At 61.5% G+C, this 26,056-nt stretch overlaps 1 protein-coding gene across 6 annotated transcripts in view; it reads left to right on the forward strand.

Moving 5' to 3' along the window:
• ITSN1 (intersectin 1) overlaps positions 1-26,056 on the forward strand; it is a 147,821-nt gene that overhangs the window by 80,050 nt on the left and 41,715 nt on the right. The window contains exons 17-30 of one of the 6 annotated variants that reach the window (XM_045579844.1): positions 484-611; positions 1,698-1,903; positions 3,372-3,493; positions 4,695-4,709; positions 9,021-9,268; positions 10,734-10,890; positions 11,412-11,620; positions 12,234-12,316; positions 15,222-15,388; positions 17,865-17,910; positions 18,898-19,019; positions 20,567-20,671; positions 22,174-22,378; positions 22,681-23,984. In XM_045579844.1, coding sequence (XP_045435800.1) covers positions 484-611; positions 1,698-1,903; positions 3,372-3,493; positions 4,695-4,709; positions 9,021-9,268; positions 10,734-10,890; positions 11,412-11,620; positions 12,234-12,316; positions 15,222-15,388; positions 17,865-17,910; positions 18,898-19,019; positions 20,567-20,671; positions 22,174-22,378; positions 22,681-22,682 — 1,815 coding nt within the window. In that variant the 3' untranslated portion in view covers positions 22,683-23,984. Of the gene's footprint in view, positions 1-483; positions 612-1,697; positions 1,904-3,371; positions 3,494-4,694; positions 4,710-9,020; positions 9,269-10,733; positions 10,891-11,411; positions 11,621-12,233; positions 12,317-15,221; positions 15,389-17,864; positions 17,911-18,897; positions 19,020-20,566; positions 20,676-22,173; positions 22,379-22,680; positions 23,985-26,056 lie in introns of those variants that run through there. The other 5 variants (XM_045579840.1, XM_045579839.1, XM_045579841.1 and 2 more) reach the window with 5 other exon arrangements.

Genomic DNA, 26,056 nt, shown 5'->3' on the forward strand with positions numbered 1-26,056 from the left:
CCATGTGCTGGAAGGCCACGCAGGAGGAGGAGGAGGAGGAGGAGGTGAGGTTTTGGAGGAGGTGGTATGTGAGGAGATGTGTGCACTCTCAAAGCCAGTGGAGGCTGGTGTTCTTTGTGATCAGCAAGACCTCGAGGTTTTATCATGATCCTCACCACGTGTCAGAACCAGTCAGTCCACTGTTACTGCTGGGCCCTGGGGCTCCTGGAATGCCCTTCCCAGGCTAGCTCGGGGCGTGTGCACGGCTCCCTGCGGCAGCCTCTGAGCCTGGTGGAGAGTGCGGTGTGCACGGGGCGTGTGCACGGCTCCCTGTACCCATGGCGCGGTGTGCACGGCTCCCTGCGGCGGCCTTGGGCGGCTCCAGGCCTCGCTCTCCACCCTGAAACGTCCCCCTAAATCCTGAGGCCTCTCTACCGAGAAGCGTCGTTCACAGACAGTGGAGTGCTGTCGCCTCATGAGTTACCTGTTTCTTGGTTTTTATAGGAAATAAGAGAAACACATAATAAGCAGCAACTCCAGAAGCAGAAGTCCATAGAGGCCGAGCGGCTGAAGCAGAAAGAGCAGGAGCGAAGGATCATCGAGTTAGAGAAGCAGAAGGAGGAGGCCCAGAGGTGGGTCTCTCTGGGGTCTTTCCGGAAGGCACCGTGTGTCTGCTCTGTGCCTGCTTCTCCGGGGTCTTCCGCACAGAAAGAGCCTTCCGTGTGCATGTGTGTGTCTGTGTGTATAAATGTGCGCGCGCACACACGTGTGTGTATAAATCTTTCACTAAGCGGCCCAGGTGTCGGCGTGTTCCCAGAGCTCCCGGTTCCGGTGCGGTCCGCGGGGCTGGGCCCAGGCGCTCCTCTGCATGCCAGCGCCCGCACCCTTCCCAGCGCAGCCTCCCCCGAGCTGACCGCCTCTTCCTCCTCTTCCTCCTCTTCCTCCTCTTCCTCCTCTTCCTCCTCTTCCTCTCTTCCGCAGCCACCACTTAAGCTCAGACTGGGAGGCGGGCACGGCCATGTGTGTCTGTCTGCATGTCCGAGGCGCGCACTGTGACTTTCCGCAGTGACTTGTAGATGTTTATCTTTACCTGTTGGTGTGTCTGCTTTTGTTATTGGATATTTGCTTTTTACGTTTCCACTAATTTTAGACACAAGTGACCGAATATCCCAATGAGACAGTGTAAGTCGTAAAGGTGGATTATTGAATTTAGACAAACACACGAAGAGGCGGCCGCTGACTTCGTGGCCGGCTCCGTCCCCGCGGAGTGGCGGGCGGTGGGCGGTGGGCAGTGGGCTGTGGGCGGCGGGCGGCAGGCGTCTGGGTTTGGTTACGCAGGAGCAGCAGCTGAGCCTGTGCTGGTTTCTCTCCTGCGAGGTGGGGGGTGGGGGGGCGTGAGTGGTTGTTCATGGAAGTTGTGTCCCGTGCTTGTGGCTCTGGTGTGCGGCAGGTGTGTACCACTAAGGCTGAGAAGCGGTTTTGTTATTGTTCTAACGGTTACAACAATAACCGTTAGAATCTAATCAGTTGCTCAGCCACCTCAGAAATCAGAGCGTCTTTCTGTGGTTCTCTCTCACCTGTGGTTTCATCTCAGAGGCCCCCCCCCCCCCCCTCCCAGCGCTCCATCCGGAGGCCGGGCGTTAGCATCTCATTGGCCCGATGTGGTTCCGTGCTGAATGGGAGCCGCTTCCTCCCAGTAACCAAGGTCTCGTCGGCAGGCGGGCTCAGGAGCACCTGCCGCAGGACGAGGAGCAGCGGCCGCGGCGGCCCCGGGAGGAGCAGCGCCTCCGGAGGGAGGACAGCGCCAGGAGGAAGGACGGCGAGGACAGAGGCAAGCTGGAGGCGCAGGACAGGCTGGGCCGGCTCCTCCCGCAGCACCAGGAGCCCGCCGTGCCCGCCGGCCTCGCACCCTGGTCCACCGCAGGTACGGAAGCCGGACGTCGTCTGTCCCCGTTTCTCTGAAGATCTCCCACGCCCCCAGGCCTGTCCTGCTGTGTGAAGGGGCCAGGCTAGGCTCCCTGTTTGGGACAGAGCAGCTGCTCGTTGGGCGTCAGGCTCTGGTAACTGCCACCCTGCCAACCTGTGCTGCGTCCCTGGCACAGACGTCTGCAGGCAGCAGTGCGTGCGTTTCACTGAGACCCGGGTTCCCGGGAGGGGCCGTGGCCTCGCCTGCCCCCCGCTCCGGCTCTCGCTGGGGTTCTGAGCTGTCCCGGGGCAGGAAGTGGTCCTCCTGGCTGCCTGCGTGCCAGCCACTGTCTTCAGGGCCGCAGCAGACGGCTGCCCCCTTCCTAAGAGCGAGGCTGCTTCTGCCCTTTGGTCATAGCTGCCCGCTGAGTAATGAAGCGTGAGAAACCTAGAAAGAGCTAGAAGGCATCCCTTACCCAGATGCAGGCTGGGTGGGTTTTTAAAGTGTGCGGCGGCAAGCTGCTGGGCTGCTTGGCAGCGAGCACCGCGGAGTGGAGTGATGCCTCTGTCGGTAAATGACACGGAGGCATCGGTCTGACTGTCTGCGTGCTTTCCGCTGGCGCCCGGAGGAAAAGACAGAACGGTCTATGAGGCTGGCTTCCCGGCGGCGGGAGGGCGGGAGGAGGCTGCCCACGGAGCTCGCCCCGGGAGGAGCCGGCAGACCCCGGGGAGCGCCCGCATGGAGGCGGAAGGTGTTCGGTGAAAATCGCTTCCCCGTGACTTGGTCACAGCAGCTAGCTTACGTCTCTGGTGTTGCTTCCTAGTCAGGACTTGCTCCTTCGGTCAGTGGGCGTCCCGCGGCGCAGCCCCTCCCAGGCCACGGGGGCAGCTCCCGCCCCCGTCCTCAGGGAAGCAGGCGGGCAGCAAACAGCGAACGTGGCAGACAGAGGGCATGCTTAGTCCCGCCGGCCGGGTCCACACTGTCCTCTGCTCCCGTGCATTTTTAAAACTTTTATTTCGTCTCAAACCTGAGTCATTTCACCTCGGGTCCGTGCCCAGGCGCATGCGCTCCCCTCATCAGGCGGCCGCGGTCCCCGGTCCCGGTGGAGCCGGGGTCTGTAGGCGGCACGCAGGCCCAGGCAGCAGCACAGCACGTGTGTGTTTGGGAAGCTGGGCTTCTCGGCCTCTCCAGGCGCTTTCTCGTTGGCGAGGCCCGACCGGGGGTCCCATTGGATCTGCCGGGCGCCCGGGGCCTCGGTGCGCCCAGGCCTGGCGGCTGGAGCCTTAGCCTCTCTGCACTCGGCATTGGGGTGACCTCTGCCTAGGGGGTCCGCTCTGGTGGCTCCCGGCGGGTGTGCTCAGAGGCCCCGGGGGATGGAGGTGCGGTGCTGAGGAGGCGGTAGAGGGGACAGCAGCTATTGGCTTGTCATGCGTTCGTGTCCCGGGTAAAGTTTTATTTCCCGTCTCCCCGCCCCCTCTGTGCACAGAAAAAGGCCCACTCACCATCGGCACCCAGGAGAACGTGAAGGTGGTGTACTACCGCGCGCTCTATCCCTTCGAGTCCAGGAGCCACGATGAGATCAGCATCCAGCCGGGCGACATCGTCATGGTAAGGGCGCCCGGGCAGTGCCCGCTGTGAACTGGACTGACTGCTCTGAGCTCGTCAGGGCGTGAGAGCCAGTAACCCAGCCCTGGTTTCCGAGCAGAAGGCTGTCATTAGAACGGAGAGGACCCCTAACCTGTGCCCGTGGCCTGGAACCAGAGCCGGTCCTGGTAGCACAGCCAGCGTGTTTCTGACGGGGCCGGGCCGGCAGCCTCAGTGGAGGGGACCCCCCAGCGCTGCGGGGATCGCCAAGGAGCAGCTTTACGGGTGAAAGGCTCCGGCAGCATTTCCGTAGCTGCCAGTTAAATACCTTCTTGTGATTGTGACGGAAACACAGGGGCCGGTTTAAGAAAGCAGAAAGCCATGTGGTGACCTCAGTTATTTTCTAAAAGAAAGCGCTGCGCCTCCATCTGGCTCTCAGCTTCAGGCGCAGCGTCTGGAAGTGGCCCCTTGGCGTCACTGCTCACACTGGGGCGGCGGGCGGCGGCGGCGGCGTTTTAAAGGAGCGAGGAGGGGGTGGAGGCAGGCGTGTTCCTCCTGCAGGACCCGGGCTCCGAGGGAGGAGGGTGTGCCGTGACGCGTGCTCCCTGGGGCGCAGCTGAGCTCGCTCTGCAGAACGTGCGGCCATTAGGGGCCAGGATGGAAAGAACAGAGACATCAGTCCCGGCCCCAGTCACTCCCGTGGCCTTTTCTCTGAGTGCGGGCTGGGAGGGCCCGAAGCTCCCGCCCCTCACCGACAGGGCCCTCCCTCTCACAGAGAGAGCTGGCTCTGAGGAGCCGGCACCTCCGGACGTGGTGTGGTGCCAGGCGGGGCCCAGCCTCTCCCCCACCCGCTCTGCGCTCCCCCGGCCTCGCCTTTGAACCGCCGCCCCTTTTAGAAGCGAGGAAACGCCATCAGACAGGCCTCATACACCGGAAACACCCAGCTCCATGTTTTCATAATTGCATTTTGTTGCAATACAAGTTGCAGAAAAGTGAGATAAGGGAGTGTTACAAAGTTACACAGAAGCGCTAACAGATGCTCTGTATTTAACGAGAAGATACTGCTTTCTTTGCAATGTGAGTTTTTTACAATGACGGTGCGTCCTTTTCCTTCAGTTGGCTAGTGACCCGCCGGCTTGGTAGACGAATGGTTAGATGCACTGTGAGAATAAGCCTTCATTAAACATCTGTTCTGCTTGCTTTCAACCTTTGCTTTCTGGTGGAGGTTAAAGGGGAACGGGTAAGTGCTCTGCGGCGTCAGGAAGTCTGCACCGTAGTTGGTGTTCTGTGCTCTAAGTCACTGCGTCCGTGTGGGTGCCTCTCCGTGGGTGTGGTGGCGGTGGTGGCGTCTGTGTGGAGTGTGTGGTGTGTTTTGCTGACAGAAGTATGCGGAGTGTGTGGAGTGTGTGGTGTGTGGAGTGTGTGGTGTGTGGAGTGTGTGGTGTGTGGAGTGTGTGGTGTGTGTGGTGTGTGGAGTGTGTGGAGTGTGCGGTGCGTGTTGCTGACAGAACCAGGAAGGAGAAGGTGTGCAGACGGACAGGCTCCCTCGTGGGGGCTCATCCGAAGGCTCTGTATTTGGCAAGTTGTTAGGTCAAGTCTGCCTCGGCCACGGACAAACACAGGCTCCAACACGAAAAGATACAATTCTAAAAATAATTTTTTTAAAAGTGATTATTGGAATAACTTATGGCTAAGAATTATACCTGTAGCTTAAAACCAGAAGCCATAAATGACAAAAGCGGACAGATTTGACAATATAAAAAATTAAAATGTGTACATCACAAAGTACACGAGAGACAAAAGGTCAATATCTGTATTGTGTGAAATATTCCAAAAGATTAACATGAAAGAAACACAATCAGAAAAGCTGGTGGAGGATATGAAGAGACAGGCAGGTGACGAAAAGTAAATGAGTTAAAAAAACACACAAAAGATCATCCATCTCATTGGTGATCCGGAAAATGCAGTTAAAAAACAAGATAGTGTTTTCCATCTCTCAACTGAGCACGCGTGAAAGCTCGATTCGGCCCCGCTCTGCCAGCGTGGCAAGTGGTGGCTTAGACTTGGCTCTGTCCTTTGGCAGAACCTCTTCACGCTTCAGATCCTCTGAGAGTCCGCTGTTCTCCCTCCTCCGGCGGTTTTGGCCTGTGTGCAGAGCATGTGCACATGGCTGTCCGCAGTGTGTGGTCCAGGCAGGAGGCCCCGCAGGGCTGGCTGTGGGAGGGGTTCTGTGACTCCCAGGGGAACTAACAGTCAGCCTGATGGAGAGGTGGGACAACTGGAAATCCACATCAGCAAACAGGCTTTCCAGTCAGACCCAGAAGCAGCATGGAGCATGCCTGGGTTTTGGTTAAGGAAAAGCTGTGTGTATGTGAATGCTTATGTGCAGTTAACAGTCTTGACACACAGACTCAAACTGTTAACAGCAATTGCCACCGGGCAATGAAGAGGCTTTCGTGTTTAATTTTATCTACTTCTGTGTCATTTTCATGTTTATACGTGTGTGGACACTGTAATTCATAGCAAACCCTGAAAGTAAGTCCGGCTTTGGTGGGTACCAGCATGTCCGCCTGGATGGCAGAGCGGGGCGGGGCACACGTACACGCGGAGCGCAGCAGCGGGAAAAGAAGGCTTTCTTCCTCGTTAAACCTAATCTCTCTTCTTGCCAGCACCAGTCCTGACTCTGTGGACAGGGTCTTCTTGGTTACCCAGCAAAGGAGGCCTCTTCAGCGGCTGTCAGCCACGGCGTCCGGAACTTGTCTGCCTTACAGTTAGCATTTCTGTCAGAACAGCTTCACTCACGTTTGTCTGTTCTTCTCTGGATGGAGAATTTCTCTTAAAATAGCATCAGTCCCTTTAGTGTTCTCCCTTCCCCTCCGCCTTCCTCAGGCTCACCGCTCCCGTCCGCTCAGGGTGACGGTCACGGTCGTGCGGCGTGGCGGGTGCCCACGTGGCTGCGGGCCGGCTCCCCGGCTGCTGTGACGGAGCGGAGGGCGCACGGCCAGGCGCGTCGTGGCCGCCGCCTCCAGCTCCGGGCGTCCGGGCGGAGTTGTGACAGCCAGGGGCAGTCTCCAGCCGCCGGACCCCAGCGGGGGGGACAGTGTTGTGTCCCCATGTTCCCGGGAGGCCTGTGTGTCCAGGGGCAAAGGCGGGAACCTGGCTGCTCTGTCCCAGCACGTCCCCGTGAGCGGCCGAGTCCCCAGACCGCCCCGTCCCGCTTGGTCCTGCTGGGAGAGGGTCGGAGCCCTGTGTCCCTTTTTTGTGACGTGGCCGGTGGTTTGAGGGGTGTAAGTGTGAGTGGTTATTACTGTAAGGGGTTACCTCCCTGGCCCTTCCCATTCAGACGTGATGTCCGTGCAGATGCGGGGTTCCTGCCCGAGGCTCGGGGGCCGGCTGGCAGGGAACGTCCTGGCGGAGGCACCTGGCCACTGGAGGCAGGAGGGCAGGCCTGCCCACCACGTGGGATAGGGCACTCCCGGGGGCTTCAGAGGTTGGCCAGCAGCCTGTTACTGGGGCAGACCCCGTGTCTGAGGGTGGGAGGCTGTCACCCGCCCACCCTGCAGGGGTCCAGCGGGCACGGGGACGGGCTCCGGGCCGGAGGTTCCCGCGCACAGGCCTCTGGGCACGGCCTCCCTGTGAGAGCCAGGGTGTCCCGGGAGGGAGGCCCCAGGCCGGGCTGCACAGGAGCGGGGCCGGGAAGAGGGCAGCGCAGAGGCCCGGCCCGGAGGCAGCTCAGGAAGCTCATGGAGCCCAGCGGTGACTCACAGGTTGAACGTCAACCTAGGAACCAGGTCACAGTTCAATTCCTCGTCAGGGCACAGGCTCGATCCCCAATGTGGGACACGCAGGAGGCAGCCGATCGAAAACCCTCTCATCATTGAAGTTTCCATCTCTCTCTCTCCCTCTCCCTTCCTGTTTGAAATTAATAAAAATATATTTTTTTATGGGGCCGCCCCGAAAATGGAGTTAGAACAAGCTGTGTGGGAGGCGGAGGACAGGGACTCAGTGTCAGTGGGTCACAGTCTGCAGAGCCCAGCAGCCTCCAAAGCAGGACTGCACTGTCTGTGGGACCTGCTGCGGAGCCCTCCGCCCGGACGGCTTCCTCCCGGGGGAGTCCGCACGCTCAGACAGCTCCACCCGAGGCAGCAGGGCACCTTCGGGGGCCGAGCCGGCGCCCTCCAGCTGAGTCACAGCTCAGTAGTCGGCTGGGTACTCCTCTCTCCACCCCACCCCACCCCACACATCTTTTTAATTCAAGGAAGCCAGTGACTACTCCCCCTCCCCCACTCCCTCTTTACACAGAATACAGATAGGCGCTTGGGCCTATAGTTTTTTGCTTTCTTCCTTTTTTTTTTTTTTTTTGTTGAAATTTGAATGGGTTAGAAAACTGGTATTTTTGCCCTTTTTTTCTAAAATCACTGTTAAGACCCTGCCTACTCATTTCTGTGGTTTCTAAAAAGTAGTGTTAACGTCCAGTAAAGTGTTAAATGTGTTACCTCCTTAGTATGTTAAGGGATTCACAATCAGGTGAGGTCTCCTAGCCCCTATTTAGCCTAGCCCAGTGGTTGGCAAACTTCGGCTTCTAGCCACATGCGGCCCTTTGGCCCGTTGAGTGCGGCTCTTCCACAAATACCATGTGCGGGTGCACGTGTACAGTGTGACTGAAACTTTGTGGCCCATGTGCAGAAGTCGGTTTTCGGCTCTCAAAAGAAATTTCAATCATTTACTGTTGATATTTGGCTCTGCTGACTAATGAGTTTGCTGACCACTGGCCTAGAGCAGTGAACAGACTTTCCCATCGGCGAGGGCAGCTGTCCTCCCCCTCGTCCTCCCGTTGCTCCTTAGACAGTGTGAGCTGTAACGAGAGCAGACTCACTCCGCTGGTGCCGTCACCTCTGGGCAGAGCTGAGCAGGCAGACGTGAGGAGCTGGTAACGCAGCCTCAGGAGTTCTGAGCTGCAGTTTCACGTGCTCACAGGCGCTCCTGGGAGTTAAAGCTGAGTTTGTCCGGCAGGAAACTGGGACTAAATTGCCGCTGCGAATAATTACGTCTTTCCTTTTCTCGTCACGCACCTCGCAGCCTTTACCCGGCTCAGGGCGGGCGGCGTTCCTCCACGGAACCGGCCACGGCTGCCTCATCTCTGCCCTCCGCTGAGCAGCTCCTGTCAGGGGTTAGAGGATGCTGGGTTTAGTTGCTGGCACCCTTAGCTTCCAGCTCTACGTAAGCACCCGTCCCGTTGTCCGTTATAACCAGCTAGTCCCTGAGAGATCAGTGTGGCCGGCACTTGTCAGTTCCAGCTGTCTAAGCAGGTCGCTGTGGGCCTCGGCCCAGGCTCTTGGTGGGAACTGCCGTTATTAGGAAAACTGACCCCCCCCCCCCCCCCCCAGGTCAGAGCTGACTGCGGGCTCCCCGTTTCTCAGGCCTGTGCAGACCTGCCCGGGGTCAGGCTCAGAGCCTCCCAGGGTCAGTCTGGGGGTCGGGCCTCGTCTGTGTGTCCAGCGTCTGCGCGCTGGTCAGACCTGCTTAGTTCAACCCTGTGGCTCTCCTGCAGGTGGACGAGAGCCAGACTGGAGAGCCGGGGTGGCTCGGAGGAGAGCTGAAAGGCAAGACGGGGTGGTTTCCTGCCAACTACGCCGAGAAGATCCCAGAAAACGAGGTTCCTGCCCCCGTCAAACCAGCGGCAGACCTGACCTCCACCCCCGCGCCCAAGCTGGAGGTGCGGGAGGCGCCGGCTGCTCCGGCTGTGGCTGCGGCCGAGCCCTCCGCCACCCCCAACAACTGGGCCGACTTCAGCTCCACGTGAGTGCGGCCCCTTGTGGGACCTGTGGGACTCTGCGTGGTGACACAGGCCGACCTCCCAGTCAGACTTCCTTGGGGGCTGTCACAGTCGGGGTGGAGCCGTGCCCGTCCCCGGCAGCGTGGGTTCCTCTCCCAGAACGGGGCTGATGCGCATGGCTCCGTGATCGCCGGGCTGTCAGTCTGTCCGGGCCGTCATTTCTGCGAGAAATGGAGACAGAGTTTCCTAACCGTCTCTGGCGGCCAGGCCAGCAGCAGCTCTTCAGCCTGTCCTGCGTGTCCGCACTCCCAGCCGGACAGAACGGACAGGACTCCGGTCCTCGGCCCTGAGGGAGACAGGAGCTGCTCTGCCGCTCTCCTCTCCGTCGGACGGATGTGCAGAGAGGAGCGGGTGCCGGGGCCGTGACATGCCCTTGGTCCCCAGGAAATGGCGTTGGAGACGGGGCAGCAGAGGCTGGGAGCGACAGCTGGGCCACTGCCACTTGGCTAGAGACACGCATGCGCGAGGCGTGCAGGTGTCTGACGCCCCCTCCCTCCCCCACCCCGGCCCAGGCACAGGCGCCGTGAGTAAAAAGCGCTTCCAGTTTTTCTCAAGTCTCACGTCCTTCAGGGGAAGGCCAGCTGGAGGGAGGGGCTGAGGTGGCTGCCCTCTCCCGCCATCTGGGATGAGAAGCGCTGCCTGAGCCCGGGCGCAGCTAACAGAGGCCGCGGCCTGCCCTGCGGGCTGCGTGGCTGTGGACCCCGCAGCGTGGCTTCCTCCGGGAACGTGGCTGCGCAGTCGCTGCTGTCCCTTCGGGCCTCTTAGTTTAAGGTGACCAGACGTCCCGCTTTTTAACAATGTGTCCCGCATCCCGCAGTGTTTCTTTCCAAAAATCAGGACTTTTTTAAAACACCGCGGGACACATTGTTAAAAATCGGGACTGTCGCGCCAAAAGCGGGACGCCTGGTCACCTTATCTCAGTTTCAGCCCCGAGCCAGGCCGTGCCGTCCACAAAGGCACGGGCTTCCTTTCCGGCTGCGTTCATGCCGCAGAGAGACGTATGATAACCTCTCGTGGGCCCCCACGCAGGTGGGCTGCTTCCGGTCAGACTCAGCGGAGTCCCGGAGGTCAGGGCTGGTGGCGGTGGGCGGAGGGAGAAACGGCGCTGGGAGTGCGAGGCACACGCCGGCGCCTTCACACGTGCTGTGTGACCCTCTTCGCCGACGTCGCTGCTCCGTCACAACGACAGCGATGGTCAGGGCGGGTGCTGCTGGTGCCCGTGGGGAGCGTGTCTTCCCACCTGGTGTTTCCGTGACCCTCCACCAGCCAGAGATTCAGAGGGGCCTTCCCGTTGGTCAGCGAGGAAATGGTGGCCCAGAGAAGCCGCTGTCACTGCCCGAGGCTTGCTGTCAGCGGGGCCGGGCCGGGCTGTGTCCCGGGAGCAGTCGGTGGCCGGGAGGGCCTCTGCTCATGGCTGCTCCCCTGCAGGTGGCCCAGCGCGGCCGAGAAGCCCGACACAGACAGCTGGGATGCCTGGGCGGCCCAGCCCTCGCTCACCGTGCCGGGCGCCGGCCAGGTGCGGCAGCGGTCAGCCTTCACTCCGGCCACGGCCACCGGCTCCTCTCCGTCCCCGGTGTTAGGCCAGGTAAGCAGCTGGGGTGTGTGTGGGGGGAGGGGAGAGGGGGGAGCCGCGCATGCTCTGGGGTCAGTGGGGCCAGCAGGTGCTTGAGACTGGGCGGCCCATTAGAAGGAGCCTTGTCAGGTGCGCCCAGCTCCGTCCCCCGCCGTCTGTCAGGAGTTCTAAGAAGGAACGGGAGCTGTCAGGGTCCGAGCGGGCCCTGGACTGAGGTGCCAGCTGCTCACCGGTGGGGTTTCTTAGGTTTTCTGCTCCGGTGTTAGCCTTCCGACACCACGCCAGCCTGGCCTGGTGAGAGGTGGCCGGGCAGCATGGCCGTGAACAGACGGGAACGTGGAAGGACGGGCCGGGGCCGCAGTGTTTGAGCAGCCAGGTCGCCACACCAGACCGTGGCTCCGGGAATGGCCGGAGCTTGGAAGACAAGCCGTTCCCGAGGAACGGGTGTCTGTACGCCGCCGTCTGCAGCGGCCCGCGCGCCTGGTGCGCTCTGACTGCAGGTCCCCCGTGACGAGCCCGTGTCGTCCCCGCAGGGCGAGAAGGTGGAGGGGCTGCAGGCGCAGGCCCTGTACCCCTGGCGGGCCAAGAAGGACAACCACCTGAACTTCAACAAGAACGACGTGGTGGCCGTGCTGGAGCAGCAGGACATGTGGTGGTTCGGGGAGGTGCAGGGCCAGAAGGGCTGGTTCCCCAAGTCCTACGTGAAGCTCGTCTCCGGGCCCCCCCGCAAGCCGGCGGCCAGGTGCGTGTGGGCCGGGCTCTGCGGGGAGCACGGGCCTGCGGGTCTGTACCCGTGGGAGGGGGGCCGTGTGACCCTGAGGGCGGCCTCGTAGTCATACGGGCTCGTCCTGCCCGGGGGAGCCTGGGAGTCTCTGCTCCCTTAACGCCCCAGAGGGTTCTGTCTGGGGCCGCCTGGCGGACGTGTGGCGATGGCGCCTTGAGCGTGGGAGGGTCAGCCCTCTCAGACACGCACCGGAGCTCGGGGGCCGCCTCGGGGGAGTGTCTTTGTGGCCCCTCAGCAAACTGGCTGCCTGACCATCCAGCCGCATGGGGTTCCAGACCAGCCGTGAGCTTGTAGAAGAGGAAACAGCAGACATGCCCCCAGCGGCTGTCAGTCAGGCTCGGAGCAGACCGCACGCCCGAGGGGGCTGCATGTCCCGCACGCCCGGGCTGAGAAACAAGGGTGTGAGCGTGGAATCGGGGCCAGGCGCCTGTGTGTCTCAGCCCAGCGCCTGTTTCAGCTGGAGATCGTTCGCCGAGTTTAACACTGAGCAGTTTTAGAAAAGAAGAACCGGTGTGTTTTGTACGATTTCCTTTGAAGATGAAAACTAGAACACTCTCCCCTCCCCTTTCAGCTCGGACCCTGGCTCTTCAGACAGTCCCGCGCCTCTAAAGCGAGTGGCCTCGCCGGCGGCCAAGCCAGCCCCCTCGGGAGAAGGTGAGCGCCCGGGGGGAGGGGGTTGGGGGGTTGGGTGCACCGAGGCCGGTGTGCGGTGAGCGAGGCCACCGGCTGCCCTCCGGTCGGACGGCCTGAGTGTGTGGCAGGTCAGCCGCTCAGGTGAGGGAGCCCGTGCACCACCGCCCTCGGTGGAGGTTCCCGGTGCTGTCAGACACACGGACAAGCCGCTCCCTCCTCCTGTCGGAGAGCCCTTTGGCTGGGACAGAGCCATCGGAGTCCGGAGGGCCAGGCTTCCGAGCACGCTGGCAGCTGCTTGTAGACAGGCTGCTCTGGACCCGGACGGGAGGTTACGCCGTAGCCCCATCCGGCAGACTGTCCGGCGGCACCAGCATCACCTGTACTGTCCCAGACGGAACCGGAGTTCAGCTTCTAGGCTCCATGGAAGTAACCACGCCAGATTATTTAGGCCTAAAATTGCATTTTGTTACCTAACAACCGATGGCTGTATTTCCTGGCCTCTGCTTCATGACATGACCCTAAGGATGCCTGTGCCCATGGTTACGCGGGTTTAAAAGGGACGGAAACCGCCTTCCTCAGGCTCCGACGGGACGCCGCGGGCCTCCGCTCCCTCCCAGCCGCTGCGTGGCTCTCATGGCCGCGTCTGAGCAGCGTGGGCGGTGCCCAGTGTCTACCAGCTGGTAGTAACCCTCCCGGGCCCCGGCATACATGACCCGAGGCCAGACTGTCCATGCGGCTGTGCGCCTCAGGGGATGGCCGCATCCTAGGACGCCTCAGCTTAAGAAAAACAATCATCGAAGCAGTGGTTACCCTGGAGACAGCAGACTCACAGTGACCAGGTTCTTGTTCAGGGGGCGTTTTAGAGGCCTGTTTCTACACGTCCAAGCGTGGTGACAGACGCTCACCATCACTAACCCATCACCAGCATAGTTCCCTGTATCCACTTATCATCCTATCCTGATGATCTTTCCCACTGTTAGGAGAACGAGGCAGAAAGCTGTCCCATCCCCCGAGCTCAGCAGCTGAGTCTCCCTGGAGCGCCTCCCCCAGTAACCGTATAACGTTGGCCTGGCCCTCCTCAGGGGCGGCGGGAGCCAGATTACAGGGCTGTGCGGTCTCGTGTGTGCGGGATTAGAATAAAGGTCCGTGGCGTCTGCTGCTTCAGCCCCTCTCGCCTCCTGGTTACTGCCGGAGCGCGCCCGCAGCTGCGGACGGAGCATGCCCTGAGGCCTCAGCAGGTCTCCGACGGACCCCACACGTACGCAGGCGGGTGCCCTTCGGCCGGCCACCTGCGTGGTCTGCACATTAGAAACACGTACCCCCAGGAGAGTTCTGGCAGCCGGGCTGGGAGGACGTTGGTTCTGAGCTTCCGAGACAAACCCTTTACAGATAGGAACGGGCTGCTTGTCGGCACTGCATTCACCGTCATCACCTTAAACTAAACGCGCCAGGTGACACAGACTGCGTGTGGGCTCGTCTCAAAACGGGCCTGGGGCAGCCATGTCCTGCCCCGCCTCAGGCCCGCGCCCGCTGACTACTGAGGCAGCCGGGGAGCTGCTGAAGTCACCGGGCATTTTGAGAGTTTATTGAAATTTGGCTCCATTTCTGAGAAAGTGCCTTTTATAATACATGCAGGGATCCCGGGGGAAGCATTGCCCGTCACCACACTGGGGCGGCAGGACATGGTGCTTTCACACAGTGTCCCTCATAAAGGGAACGTGTGGGGTGCAGTGTGATTCTTTATTGATTAAAAATATGTAAATGCTGAGTATAAATGGAGCCCTGTATTTAGTTCAGCGTCTAAGGCTTGTGGCTGGTGATCCTGTTTAGCCTGTGACGGGGTTCTAATTAGAAAGGAGGATTTCCTCTGCAGTACTCCCTTCCCACCCAGACAGAAGAGAACATTAGCTCTTATTCTTTCTTTCTTTTTTTTTAAAAATATGTTTTATTGATTTTTTACAGAGAGGAAGGGAGAGAGATAGAGAGTTAGAAACATCGATGAGAGAGAGTCATCAACCAGCTGCCTCTTGCACACCCCCTACTGGGGATGTGCCGCAACCAAGGTACATGCCTTTGACCAGAATCGAACCCGGGACCCTTCAGTCCCCAAGCCGACGCTCTATCCATTGTAGCTCTTATTCTTAAGGCTGAATCACATGAGTGATGAAGCGTAAGAAACTGATTTTTCTCTTCGATTTGTTCGAAAAGGCTCGGTGATTTCTGGGCGGGCTGCACACTGCTTTGTCACCGCTGGGACTGCACTGCTCGCAGGGACCTGTGTCAGGTGCCCCGGAGCGGAGGCACAGCTGCTGAGCAATGGGAAGGGGGTTCAGAGCAGAGACCCACAGAGGACTGTGCTCACGGGAAACGGACGTGGCTTCCGCGTGGGGAACCGGTTCTACCCGCATCTGCACTTGAATGACCAGTAGCTGCCCAGTTTTAATGAGATAGCGTATGTTTTTCCCTTTGTGCTCTGACAGCTTCCTGCCATTTGTGTGTTTACACTCGGGCATCGCATAATGAAAGGCATGCCTTATTTGATTGGCATGAAGGGCATTCTGCTGAACCCAAAGCTAACCAGAATGTGACTCAGTCCCCGCAACACTGAGACACATCTGCCGGGCACACAGGAGCGGCAGTCTGGCGCTCAGTAACTGTTCCAGAAATGCAGCGTGTTCCCTCCTGGAGGAGGAAGGACGCTACGCCGTAGCACGCTCGGCGGCTGGCGTCCTGTCCCTGAGGGGACTGAGTGATCTGAGCCGCTGAGGTTCGCGGCCAGGGGCCTTAGACTGTATTCACCTGTGACCTGCCTTTCTCTCCAATGGCTCCATCCTCACCTCCGTGCTCATGAACTTTATTCTGCAAAGCTGTCTGGGCTTCCGTCAACAACACGCTCTCCCCGTGTCTCCCTGCTTCTCTCCACCAGAGTTCATTGCCATGTACACTTACGAGAGCGCTGAGCAAGGCGACTTGACCTTCCAGCAAGGGGATGTGATTTTGGTCACCAAGAAAGATGGGGACTGGTGGACAGGAACAGTGGGCGACAAGTCCGGAGTCTTCCCCTCTAACTATGTGAGGCTCAAAGACGCAGAGGTAAACGCTAACTCTTCCTCTCCGCAGCGCTCTCTCCGCAGGGGCGGGCCTGTGCGTGGGACGTGGTGGGGCTGGCTGACTCTGCGGGGTGGCTGCTGAGACAGTGTGGCCTGGCATTCGGTGCTGCCTGCTGAGCGCTGGCTTCCGACCACGGAGAACGCCCAGGCTGCGGAGGCCGCTGCCCGGTGCCCGCAGAGCAGGCAGTGCTCAGTGCGGTCCCCCTTCCTGCGTGGGCTGATGGAGGACTCGGAGACGTTCTCACTCGGCCTTCGCGCCCGCTGCTTCGGGGTTCCCCAGAGGGACACGGCGGCATTTGGCCATGTGAGGGCAGTGCCTGGGTGACACTGCCCGGAGGACGGGCAGGAGAGCGTGTCTGAGCCACGTGTTTGCCGACACCGCAGGACCACACGGGGTCCCAGAGGCGGGCCTGCTTTGGCCTCAGTGTCTCTGCGGCTGCTGGTCTGCGTGCGCTGTCAGGCTGCTCCACGTGGGAAACGGCCCTCGTTAAATGGGCTCTGAACGCTCAGTGGCACACACTGGTCTCGAGACGGGATGAGTTTATTGAAGGGGGGGTGTCCCTGGGTGCGGGAGCCCACCTCGTGGGGGCCAGTTCCACGTTAGTACAAGGGTTCCAGGGTGTCCGTGTGGTGGACAGCATTGCTCAGACAGACCAGCAAGGACCGGCCGTGGGCTCGCTGCGCTCCCCTCTCCTCAGACTTCCTGTGCCTGTCAGATCCCCGAGCCCCTCCCCAGCTCAGCGTGGACACAGTGACCTTTGAAGCAGGGGGTAGGGGTGGGGGTGAGAGGGGGTGGGGTGGGGGTAAGAGGGGTCCCAGCCTCCGCAGCCCGGCTGCCCTGGGAGAGGCTGGGCCTGCAGCCTCTCTCCCCTCGGCCAGGAACCCTCCTAGTGTCCGGCTCTCCTCGGAGGGCCCAGGACGGTCCGCTTTCTGTGTTCCGGGCTGTGGAGTGAACCTACCGGGGGAGGAAGCCCCTCCCTGGACAGCCAGCGGCCCCCGGTCCCCAGAGACACGCAGATGACATTTGGGGGAGGGGAGGGTGTGAGGGCCCTAAACGTGAAGCTGGCTTGTTATCACGCACAGCTTTTAAAGTGACTGCGCCTTTCGGGTTAGTTAAAACAAAAGCCATCACTTATCTGAATAAAGTGCAGTTCTCTGTAGAACGCCACCGGAAGCCACTCAGTGAAAAGAGGCGCTGACATTTCTGAGGGAAAGACAGGTGGTAGGTAAGGTGCTTCCTAACCGCAGTCTGGAAGTATTGGTAGTGGAAGAGCTGGCAATGCCGAGGTTGGGACATGTAGCTCCATGGCTCCACACAAAAATTCTGAGCCATCCGCCCGCCCTCCTTGGACGTGGCTCAGTGCGGAAGGGCCAGCCTCCATGGCACAGGGCCTCGGCCTCGGCCTCCGTTACAGCGCTGCCTGTGGCCGTGGGCGGGGCTTCTCTCCTGGGCCTCCGGCCCTGAAAGGTCCAGGGGTGCAGGCTGAGCCCTGAGCCCCCGTGGGCGTGGCCAGTGGCACTGCCCCCCAAGGGAAGGCCGGGTGGGGGGGGGAGAGTGTCGGCTACCAGCCCGCCGAGGAGGCATTGCCACTCGCCCTCGCATCCGTCCTCCGTGTGCAGCCGGTGCACAGGGCAGAGCTGGTGCTGTCCCCGTTAGTGCAGACGGCACCGGGGTGCACCCTTCCCTCCGGCTTCCCTGGGAAATGGGAAGGAGCTGAGCACAGGGCCTGGGCCAGCTGTGCTCCTTGTGGAGGAGTTACATGTCTGACTCCGGTGCTCTGGAAGCTGAGCCGTGTTCCCGTTGGAGGGTTCGAGTCACTCCGAGGACGGGAGGGAGGCAGGGATTCTCGCTCTGCTGACTCGGAACTCGGCAGGCGCTCTGGACACTCCATGGCTGGAAGCATGTCCTGCTCGTGTGGGTGGTGCGTCCCGCTGAGAGAGAAACGGGAGTTTAGGGTGAGAGGGTTAGGGCAGAGGATGGGTGGGGAAGGGTGTCTGACCTGCCACTGAAGTTCTTTTATTTTTAAAAGAAAACTCTAAAGGGAATGTAGCAAAATATCCCTATTTCCATGTCTTAAGTCTGGGCGCTGGCTCACGGATGTCTAGCTCTTTAATGTGAAATGTGTCAGAACTGACATGTGAACAGGGAGCAGGAGATGTGTGGAGGACATGGCCTTGCGTGGCACTGGTAGACGTGGCGGGGACAGGGGGCCTGTGCCGCCCGGGCGGGGCCCCTGGGCCTGCAGCCGCCTGCTCGCCCTCTCCGAGCAGAGAGCCAGGCCGCATGTTTAGGTGCGTCCTCTGCCCGTGTTCGCCCCTCCCGTCAGGAGACCAGCGCCGTTGTTTGCGGGAAGGAGGGGGTGGGGGCAGAGCCCAGCGGATCTGTGTCACGTTAGTCGTTTTAAGTTGCATGACTGAAACTCTGCCGTGTGCCAATGAGACCTTCTGTCTGTTTTCAGGGCTCTGGAACCGCTGGGAAAACAGGGAGTTTAGGAAAAAAGCCTGGTAAGTCCCCGCGCTTCCCTTCCAGTGTCATCAGCTCAGGGCTCCGCTTCGGGGGAGTGGCTGCCGCTGAGCTGGCCCCCCAGGGCCGGCCTTACCTCCGCCCTGAGCCAGCCGCTGCGCAGGCCCGGGAGCAAGAGGGCTGGGCGGCTGCTGCCCCCGGCCGGGGAGGCCAGGACATCGGGGTCAGAAGGTCACTGACCTGGGCTGTCCGCACCGGCTCTCGGGGTCCAGACCCGTCCTCGGGGCTCGGCTGTGTGCCTTAGAGGACGGGGCGTACCGTCCGGGGTGCTTCCCCTCTCCCTCTCCACCTCCCTCCCCCAGGAGGATGGAGCCTGGGGAGGGCCGGCGGAGGGGAGAGCGTGCCGGTGTCGCTGCTGGGGCAGAGAAGGATCTTGCCCTCCCCCCCCTGCCCAGCGGCCATGCCCCGAGCCGCGTGCTGCTGGGATGGTCCCCGACGGGCTCCCCGGGGGAAAGGGCTGTCTCCTTTTTCCCTGCTGAATTGTTTTTGCGTAAACTTCCCGCCTTTACTCCAGGTTCTTCTTTAACTCAAAGCGAAGAGCAGTGGCCTGGCTCTGGCACGGCTCCCCCCCTGTTGAGGGCCACGCAGTGTGAGCCCCAACACGGCCTGCGGGCGGGCGGCGAGGGTCTGAGCCGCAGCCGAATGGGCAGAGCCGGCTCCGGGTTCCGCTGCCCGTGTCCCTGTCTCCCCGTCGTGAGTGGGCGGGCAGAGGGCACGTGGACAGGAGGCCAGCTGTTGGGGAGGGGCCAGGACGGAAAGTGCTGGCATTGGGCAGCTTGTGGAAGGACCGGCCGGGTCCCCAGCAGCTTCGGCCTGCGCGCTGCACTTCCACGTCAGCCCAGGTGGGCGCTGGGTGATGGGCCCTCCCTCGAGAAGACGCCGAGTGGCGCTGAGGGCGGCCTGGGAGCGGGTGCGTCCTCTCGGGGTGCCTTCCTCCCTGACGCGCGCCCGCTGCTCCTGTTTTCCAGAAATAGCCCAGGTCATCGCCTCCTACACGGCCACGGGCCCCGAGCAGCTCACTCTGGCCCCCGGCCAGCTGATCCTGATCCGGAAGAAGAACCCCGGAGGGTGGTGGGAAGGAGAGCTGCAGGTGGGTGCTGTCCGCGGCGTGGACTCCCGGCCAGGGGGGCGCGGGTCACCGAGGACACTGGTTCCGCCCAGAGTCAGCCCGCTTGGGTCGCGAGGGATGTGCCGTGTTGTCGGGACCCGTTGACCCCTGAGCCTCGCCAGCCGCACAGGACTCTCCGGGGGAGATGCTGGGGACTCAGCTGGCGAGAGCAGGGCTGGAGAGGCAGCGACGAGGGTCCCTGAGGTCGCCCTGGGCCCTGCCTGTCCCAGGCAGAGCTCACCACCGGCCCGTAAGGTCCAGTAGGAGGTTCTGTGTGTCCAGAGCCACCTCTGCCTCGTAGGAGTTTTAGTTCCTGTGTGTGTGTGTGTGTGTGTGTGTGTGTGTGTGAGAGAGTATGTGTGAGAGAGAGAAAGAGTGCTCATGCGTGGGTGGTTTTGGCCTGTTTCGGTGACTGCAGCAGTATACCGGCCCCTGACTGGTCGCTCCTTCATGGACTAGTCAGGACTGAGCCCTGCCTCCTGCCCGGACTACGAGTCCCAACCGGCCACACGCCTGTGAGCGCGCGGCGCCCGGTCTTGTGCTGATGAGACCACGTGCACCGTGTGACCGCCATTTCTTTCTTTTTAAATATTTCTTTATTGACTTCAGAGAGGGAGGGAGAGATCGAAACATCAATGAGCAGAGAGAATCATTGATCGGCTGCCTCTACGCCCCACACTGGAGACTGAGCCCGAAACCCAGGCATGTGCCCTTGGCTGACATCGAACCTGGGGCCCTTCAGTCCGCAGGCCGATACTCTATCCACTGAGCCACACCGGCCAGGGCGAGGGCCGCTGGTCTCTGAAAGCGCTGTCCAGTTTAGATTGCTGTGTGTGTGTATTTGCCTGTTCTCCACTCAGAGTCAGACGGGCGTGGGAGCTGGCTCGCCCCCGGCTGGGACCGAGCGACGGCCCCTCGCTTTCCTGGGTCACCCGGCCTGTGGGCGGTGCAGACGCGCGCGCCGTGCCTGGCGCGGGCCTCGCTCATGGAAAGCACCCAGCAGACCTCGCTGTAATCATTCCTGAAGCCCCAGATCACGCGGGCATTAGCCAGAACCTTTCTGTGTTTACTTCTTTTTTTAAAGTTTATAGATTTTAGAGAGAGAGGGAGGGAGGGAGGGGGAGAGGGGGAGAGGGGACAGAGAAACATGGACTTGCTGTTGCCTGCGCTTACTTGCGCTCTCATGGGCTGACTCGGGTCTGTGCTCTGACCGATCGAACCTGCGTCCTGTGTGTCGGGCTGGGCTGTGACCAGGCTCGGCCAGTCTTGCATCACCGATGTCGGCGGCGGGAGCAGTGCACGCACTCAGGTGGCTCCATCTGAACCGTGTGCCACGGCCGCCGCGGGCGCCTGGGCCACTGCCGGTGGCCGCTGTGCAGCCGGACGCGCTCCGGGTCTTTGGTGCGATGTGGCCGGGCTTCCCCGTGCGCGCTCGCGTCCAGCTCTGCGTGCCCGCTCGGGCTCCGTTACGAGCAGACGTCCTGAGGGAACTGAACCTTGTACACGTATTGATGCCTCTTTTTTTCCAGGCTCGTGGGAAAAAGCGCCAGATCGGCTGGTTCCCTGCGAATTACGTGAAGCTCTTAAGCCCCGGCACGAGCAAGGCCACGCCCACGGAGCCGCCCAAGCCCCCGGCAGGTGAGTGCTTCCCCAGCCCCCCCCCCGCAGCCCCCCCCGTCGCCGCTTCCCACCGGCCCTGAGCGGCGGCTCCGCCCGCGGAGGCTCCTGTCCGGACGGTGCGGGCTCTGGGCTCCTGAAGGCCCCGCGCCGGCAGCCGTGGGGCTCCGGCAGAGCCTGGCGGTGAAGGCCGTGGGGTGCTGTCCCCGAGGCTGGATCGCTCCCTGTGCCCTTCTGGGGAGCGGGGGTGGCGTGGCTCCCCAAGAGGACCAGGGCCGGGCTCCGCGCTGAGCGGCAGGGACCAGACTAGGTGCTGTGGCGGCATCGGAGCGGCAGGTACGCCGGGCTCAGCCCGGGCGTGGGAGAGGCCGACCGTCCGGCCGCGTGGGCTGTGACCGGGTGGAACGCGAGGGGAGGGGCAGCCTTGGCCGGCAGTCAGGCCGGCAGGTGCGGTGACCGCTCCGCCCCGGCTGGGCCTCCGGGCTGCAGCTCTGTGGGCAGAGGGTGCGGGCCAGCTGGTCCCCCGCGGGAGGCCTGGCCGAGTCCCCGCATCGGGGTGAAACCTCGGGACTAATTTGCTGGCGCAATGGGATTGGCTGGAGGGTTTGAAAACCTTAACCTGCCGGCAAGTTGGTTATGAAAGATCAGCTGGGCTGCAGCCCAGCTCTGCACACGTCCCTGGAGTCCCCACGCCAGCAGTTCATCCTCTAGCCCCGCGGTCAGCAAACTCATCCGTCCACAGAGCCAAACACCAACAGGACAGCGATCGAAATCTCTTCGGAGAGCCACGTTTTAAAAACTTAAACTTCTAACGCCACTTCTTCAAAACAGACTCGCCCAGGCCGTGGTATTTTGTGGAAGAGCCACACTCAAGGGGCCAGAGAGCCTCATGTGGCTCTTGAGCCGCAGTTTGCCAACCACGGAGCTAGGAAATGAGGCAGCAAGTTATTCTAGAGTGCAGGCATTTCCTTTCACACAGAATTGTGAGGTGCAAAGGTGTAGAGCACATGTGTCAAACACAAGGCCCGCGGGCCAAATCCGTCCCGCCAGGCCTTGCAGTGTGGCCCGCACCGCGCTGTCATCACTGCACTCCGCTGCGTTTCCATCACAATGACAGTTTATGACTGTTCAGTAAACCATTCGGCCCGCGATTTAGGCTGGATTTTAGATTTTGGCCCCTTCTCTGACTGAGTTCGACACCCCTAGTGTAGAGACTAGAGGTGTAGATTGGTTTCACTAAGGTTTGCAGTTTCTGGAGGTCACATGATCATTACCTCCCACCTTAACAACAGCCCGAGGCTGGCTCCCAGGCCACGTCCGAAGGTCCCACCACCCAGGGACCTGTCCATGCACCCACCCCTTGTCACTGACTCTGCTGCTCACAGTGAACACGGGAGAGGAAGGCAGCAGTGGGACAGGGAGCCTCGGTCTTGGTGTTGGGCCTCTGGTCTGCCCTGTCGCTCACACTGCAGAGCCCATCCTGGGGGGAGGGGGCAGGCTCCGTGCGGAGCTCACGCCCGCCTCCCCCGCAGTGTGCCAGGTGATCGGGATGTACGACTACACGGCGCAGAACGATGACGAGCTGGCCTTCAGCAAGGGCCAGGTCATCACCGTCCTCAACAAGGAGGACCCCGACTGGTGGAAGGGCGAGGTCGGCGGGCGCGTGGGGCTCTTCCCGTCCAACTACGTGAAGCTGACCACGGACACGGACCCGAGCCAGCAATGTAAGTGCGGGGCCCGGCCCCTCGCGCCTCTCGCGGTCGGTCACACATGCAGCATTGCTCTGATCCCGCCCGCTCTGCGGAGCCGGGCCAGGCCGCTCCCCGTCTCTTTGAAGACCTTCGGCAGGCACCCCGCCCTGTGGGCCGGCTTTGATTTCTCCTCCTCCGTAGCATGTCCCTCCCGCCCACCCCTCCTTTTTGTTAAGTCATTTGGCACCATGCTGTTACATGCCTGATCATTTTCCTAGCTTGGATTTTGCTCATTGTTTTGTTTTGCTTATGTGTTGTTTTCCTCCTTTTTCTAGGAATCATATGTTGTCCATCCCCCCTCAGGCTTGAAAGTCCTCAAAGAGACCCACTATCCCATATCACTGCCCAGAGGGATGATGGGAGATGCAGCCTTGATCATGTGACTTCCAGCATGATCACCTACTGCCTTCCGAGTAGAAGAACTCACTGCAGAGCAGTTTACCTCATTTGACCTTAGTTGCACGTGATGGCAACGTGGAGTCACTACTCGCAGAGATAGAAGCAAAAATTACACACACACAGGGTAGTGGGTCCTTTTGTGGCTTTCCTAGTGACTCACATTGACTGCCCCACCTTTGCACAGGTGCTTCCGATCGTTTTAAAATTATTTTTAAATATATATTTTAGCCTTTTAATAAAATAAATAAAGAGATTACTCCTTTGCTATTTTGGTTTTGCAAAAAGACCCACTATCAAGGAATGCTGCATGTGCTGTAAACGTCCCCTGTGTCCGTGAGGCTGAGACGCGCCCGGCGCCAGCTCCACGGGCGGGGTCCCGGCGGTGGGAGCAGAGGGTCAGTGTGTGTCCCAGACGCGTAGAACCAGCGAGCGACCGGCGTGCGGTCTGTGTGTGTGATCCAGACGTCCCCTGTGAGCATGTAACCACACTGTACATAAGACGGGTCCGCCCACGGCGATGGCATTGGTGTGATGTGAGCCACCTCGTGGCCACCTGAGAGCAACTGGTTCTGTCCGGCTCAGAGAACCGGGTTGCGTTGGTGTTTTCTGTTTTGGGTTCAAACTCTGCGTGTTTTCATCCATACATCAGTAGGCGATGCCATCGGGTTGTCATAGCAACAGTATTACACAGTCTCCTCGTGTCTGTTACATGGCGTGTTCTTCCGGTGACTTTTCACGGAATGACACATTTTGAACAAGTCATTTTCTTGACAAAGAATGTATAGACGTCTCCCTGCAGTTTCCGATGTTTACATTTCTAACCAGACTGGGGGCTTCCGCAGCGTGTCCGGGGCCCGCGTCCCTGTCTGTAGGTGTCGTAGCCGAAGCCTGTGTGTCTCTGAACACTCGTGCCCGCTGCCCACAGCCCACAGCACGGGCGGGCGGGAGCCGCAAGCACAGCCTAGCCGCTCTAACCTGACTCTGACCCGTAGCGACCTGTGTGTCCGGCTCTCCCTGGGGGACTGTGCTGGCTGCGGGGACCCTGGGCTCCCCTGCGCTTCAGTGTTTCCACGGATACGAATGTACAATATATAAATATACAAGCCTGCGGCTTTAACAACTGTAACTCCTCTTTGGAATAGTGACGTGTATAGATAATTAAATTCTTCCTATAAAAGCTCAACGGGTGTCTCTGTGTTCTTGCCGGGACCTGGCGGTGTGACGCTGCTGCCCACACGTGGGTGAGGCCGTGCCCCCGAAGCACAGACCTCACCTCCTCCGTGTCCTCCACAGCCGCCCCCCTGCACGTGCCCGCCCTGCCCGTGTGCCAGCTGCGGCCCCTGCAGCCTGGCCTCTACCAGAACCTCCTGCCGGCGAGCGGTCACCAGCTCATGGGGCCGGAGCTGTTACTGCTCCGCTGACCGTGTGAGTGGGTGCGGGATTCAAAACCCGTCTCCCCAAGGTGGCCACAATAAGGGCCTGTTAACATCAGAAAGTGTGGGTAACGATGGCACGCTCACCCTCCCACACGGTCACTGTTCGTCCCGCCTCGCACATGCGTCGCCTGGCAGAAGTACACGAGTGCGCGCATGGAGCTGTGACAGCGCCCGTGCCCTGACAGCTCACGGCTCTGCCTGCGGGTCCGCCCCTGCCTCGGGAAAGCCATTTCCTGCGGATCAGCAAACATTTGGGGATCCGAGGTGTGGGCGCCCCCCTGGGGTCCTGGGGTCAGTGTGTGTAAGAGATGAGGAGCCGAGTCCCCCTTAGGAGAATCGGGAGGCCAGGCAGCAAGGACCGGCCGGGGGGCCGGGGGTGTCCAGGCGACACAGAACCTTCCCGGGGGAGGGGGCCTGGAGCTGAGCCCTGAGGAGAGGCAGGACCCCAGGGGGCTGGGAAGGGGCGCGGTGGCGCCTCTGGGTGGAGGGTCCTGCACAGGCCCAGGGCAGGCAGCGAGCTTGGTCCCCGTTCCTGTCCCGGGGAGCACTCTCAGGCCCAGCCCCAGCTCTGCCAGCCTCCAGCCTGGGTGCCTCAGCCCTGGGTGCCTCGGCTCGGGGTGCCCCAGCTCGGGGTGCCTCCAGCCTGGGTGCCTCAGCTCGGGGTGCCTCCAGCCTGGGTGCCTCACCCGGGGTGCCTCAGCTCAGGGTGCCTCAGGCCAGGGTGCCTCAGCCCTGGGAGCCTCAGCTCAGGGTGCCTCCAGCCTGGGTGCCTCAGCCCTGGGTGCCTCGGCTCGGGGTGCCTCAGCTCGGGGTGCCTCCAGCCTGGGTGCCTCAGCCCTGGGTGCCTCGGCTCGGGGTGCCTCAGCTCGGGGTGCCTCCAGCCTGGGTGCCTCAGGCCGGGGTGCCCCAGCTCGGGGTGCCTCCAGCCTGGGTGCCTCAGCCCTGGGAGCCTCAGCTCAGGGTGCCTCCAGCCTGGGTGCCTCGGCTCGGGGGGTGCCCCAGCCCGGGGTGCCCCAGCCCGTGGTACCCCAGCTCAGGGTGCCTCCAGCCTGGGTGCCTCAGCTCGGGGTGCCTCACCCGGGGTGCCTGGCCCGGGTTGGGCAGGAAGGGACGCGGCTGTCGGGATGGCCGGGCCTCTAAGGTCCGCGCACCCTCCCGGGAGGCCGTCAGCACCCACTGCCAGGCGAGTGTCACTCAGCCCAGGCTCTGACCGGACAGTGAGCTGCAGGCGTCTGCGGGTGCAGCCAGCACCCCATTACTCCCCTCTCCTCGCTCCCCAGTGCTCAGGACAGTCCTCTCCACAAACGCCAGCCCCAGATGCCCCCAGGGTCTAGTTTGTGAAAAATGAGTCGGCGGTAAATCCTCTGGCAGCTTGTGAGGCCGCTGGCTGTACGTCCACAGGCTGAGGGGGAGGCGGGCGGTCCTGGCTGCAGCTCCTAACGGGGCGCAGGGGGCCGGCACACAGCGAGAGAAGTGCCCCCGGAGGCAGAGGCACCGTGCCCTCCACACCAAACCCCACATCTGGCCGGAGCCGGAGGCGCGGCTCCCCACTCAGCCAGCAACTCCTGACATTGGACGGACTCCTGGTCCGTCCCCCCAGACCAGGAGGCAGGGGCGCTGCCCACTCCGCACAGCCCAAGGCCCCCGCTGCCCCCTTCCCTTGTCCCTGCCCCCCTCCAGGCCCCCCCCGCAGGCCAGCGGGTGGGTGGGTGCCCCGCGGACTGGGGCAGAGGGGCACTTGTGCCTTGGAGCTGAGAACTCGGAGGGTCTGGGAGCCAGTGCGGTTCTCGGGGCCCCCACTCCCCGCCAGAGAACA

The sequence above is a fragment of the Pipistrellus kuhlii genome, unplaced genomic scaffold (assembly GCF_014108245.1).
Source record: "Pipistrellus kuhlii isolate mPipKuh1 unplaced genomic scaffold, mPipKuh1.p scaffold_m20_p_118, whole genome shotgun sequence".
In the NCBI taxonomy this organism is placed as follows: Eukaryota; Metazoa; Chordata; class Mammalia; order Chiroptera; family Vespertilionidae; genus Pipistrellus; species Pipistrellus kuhlii.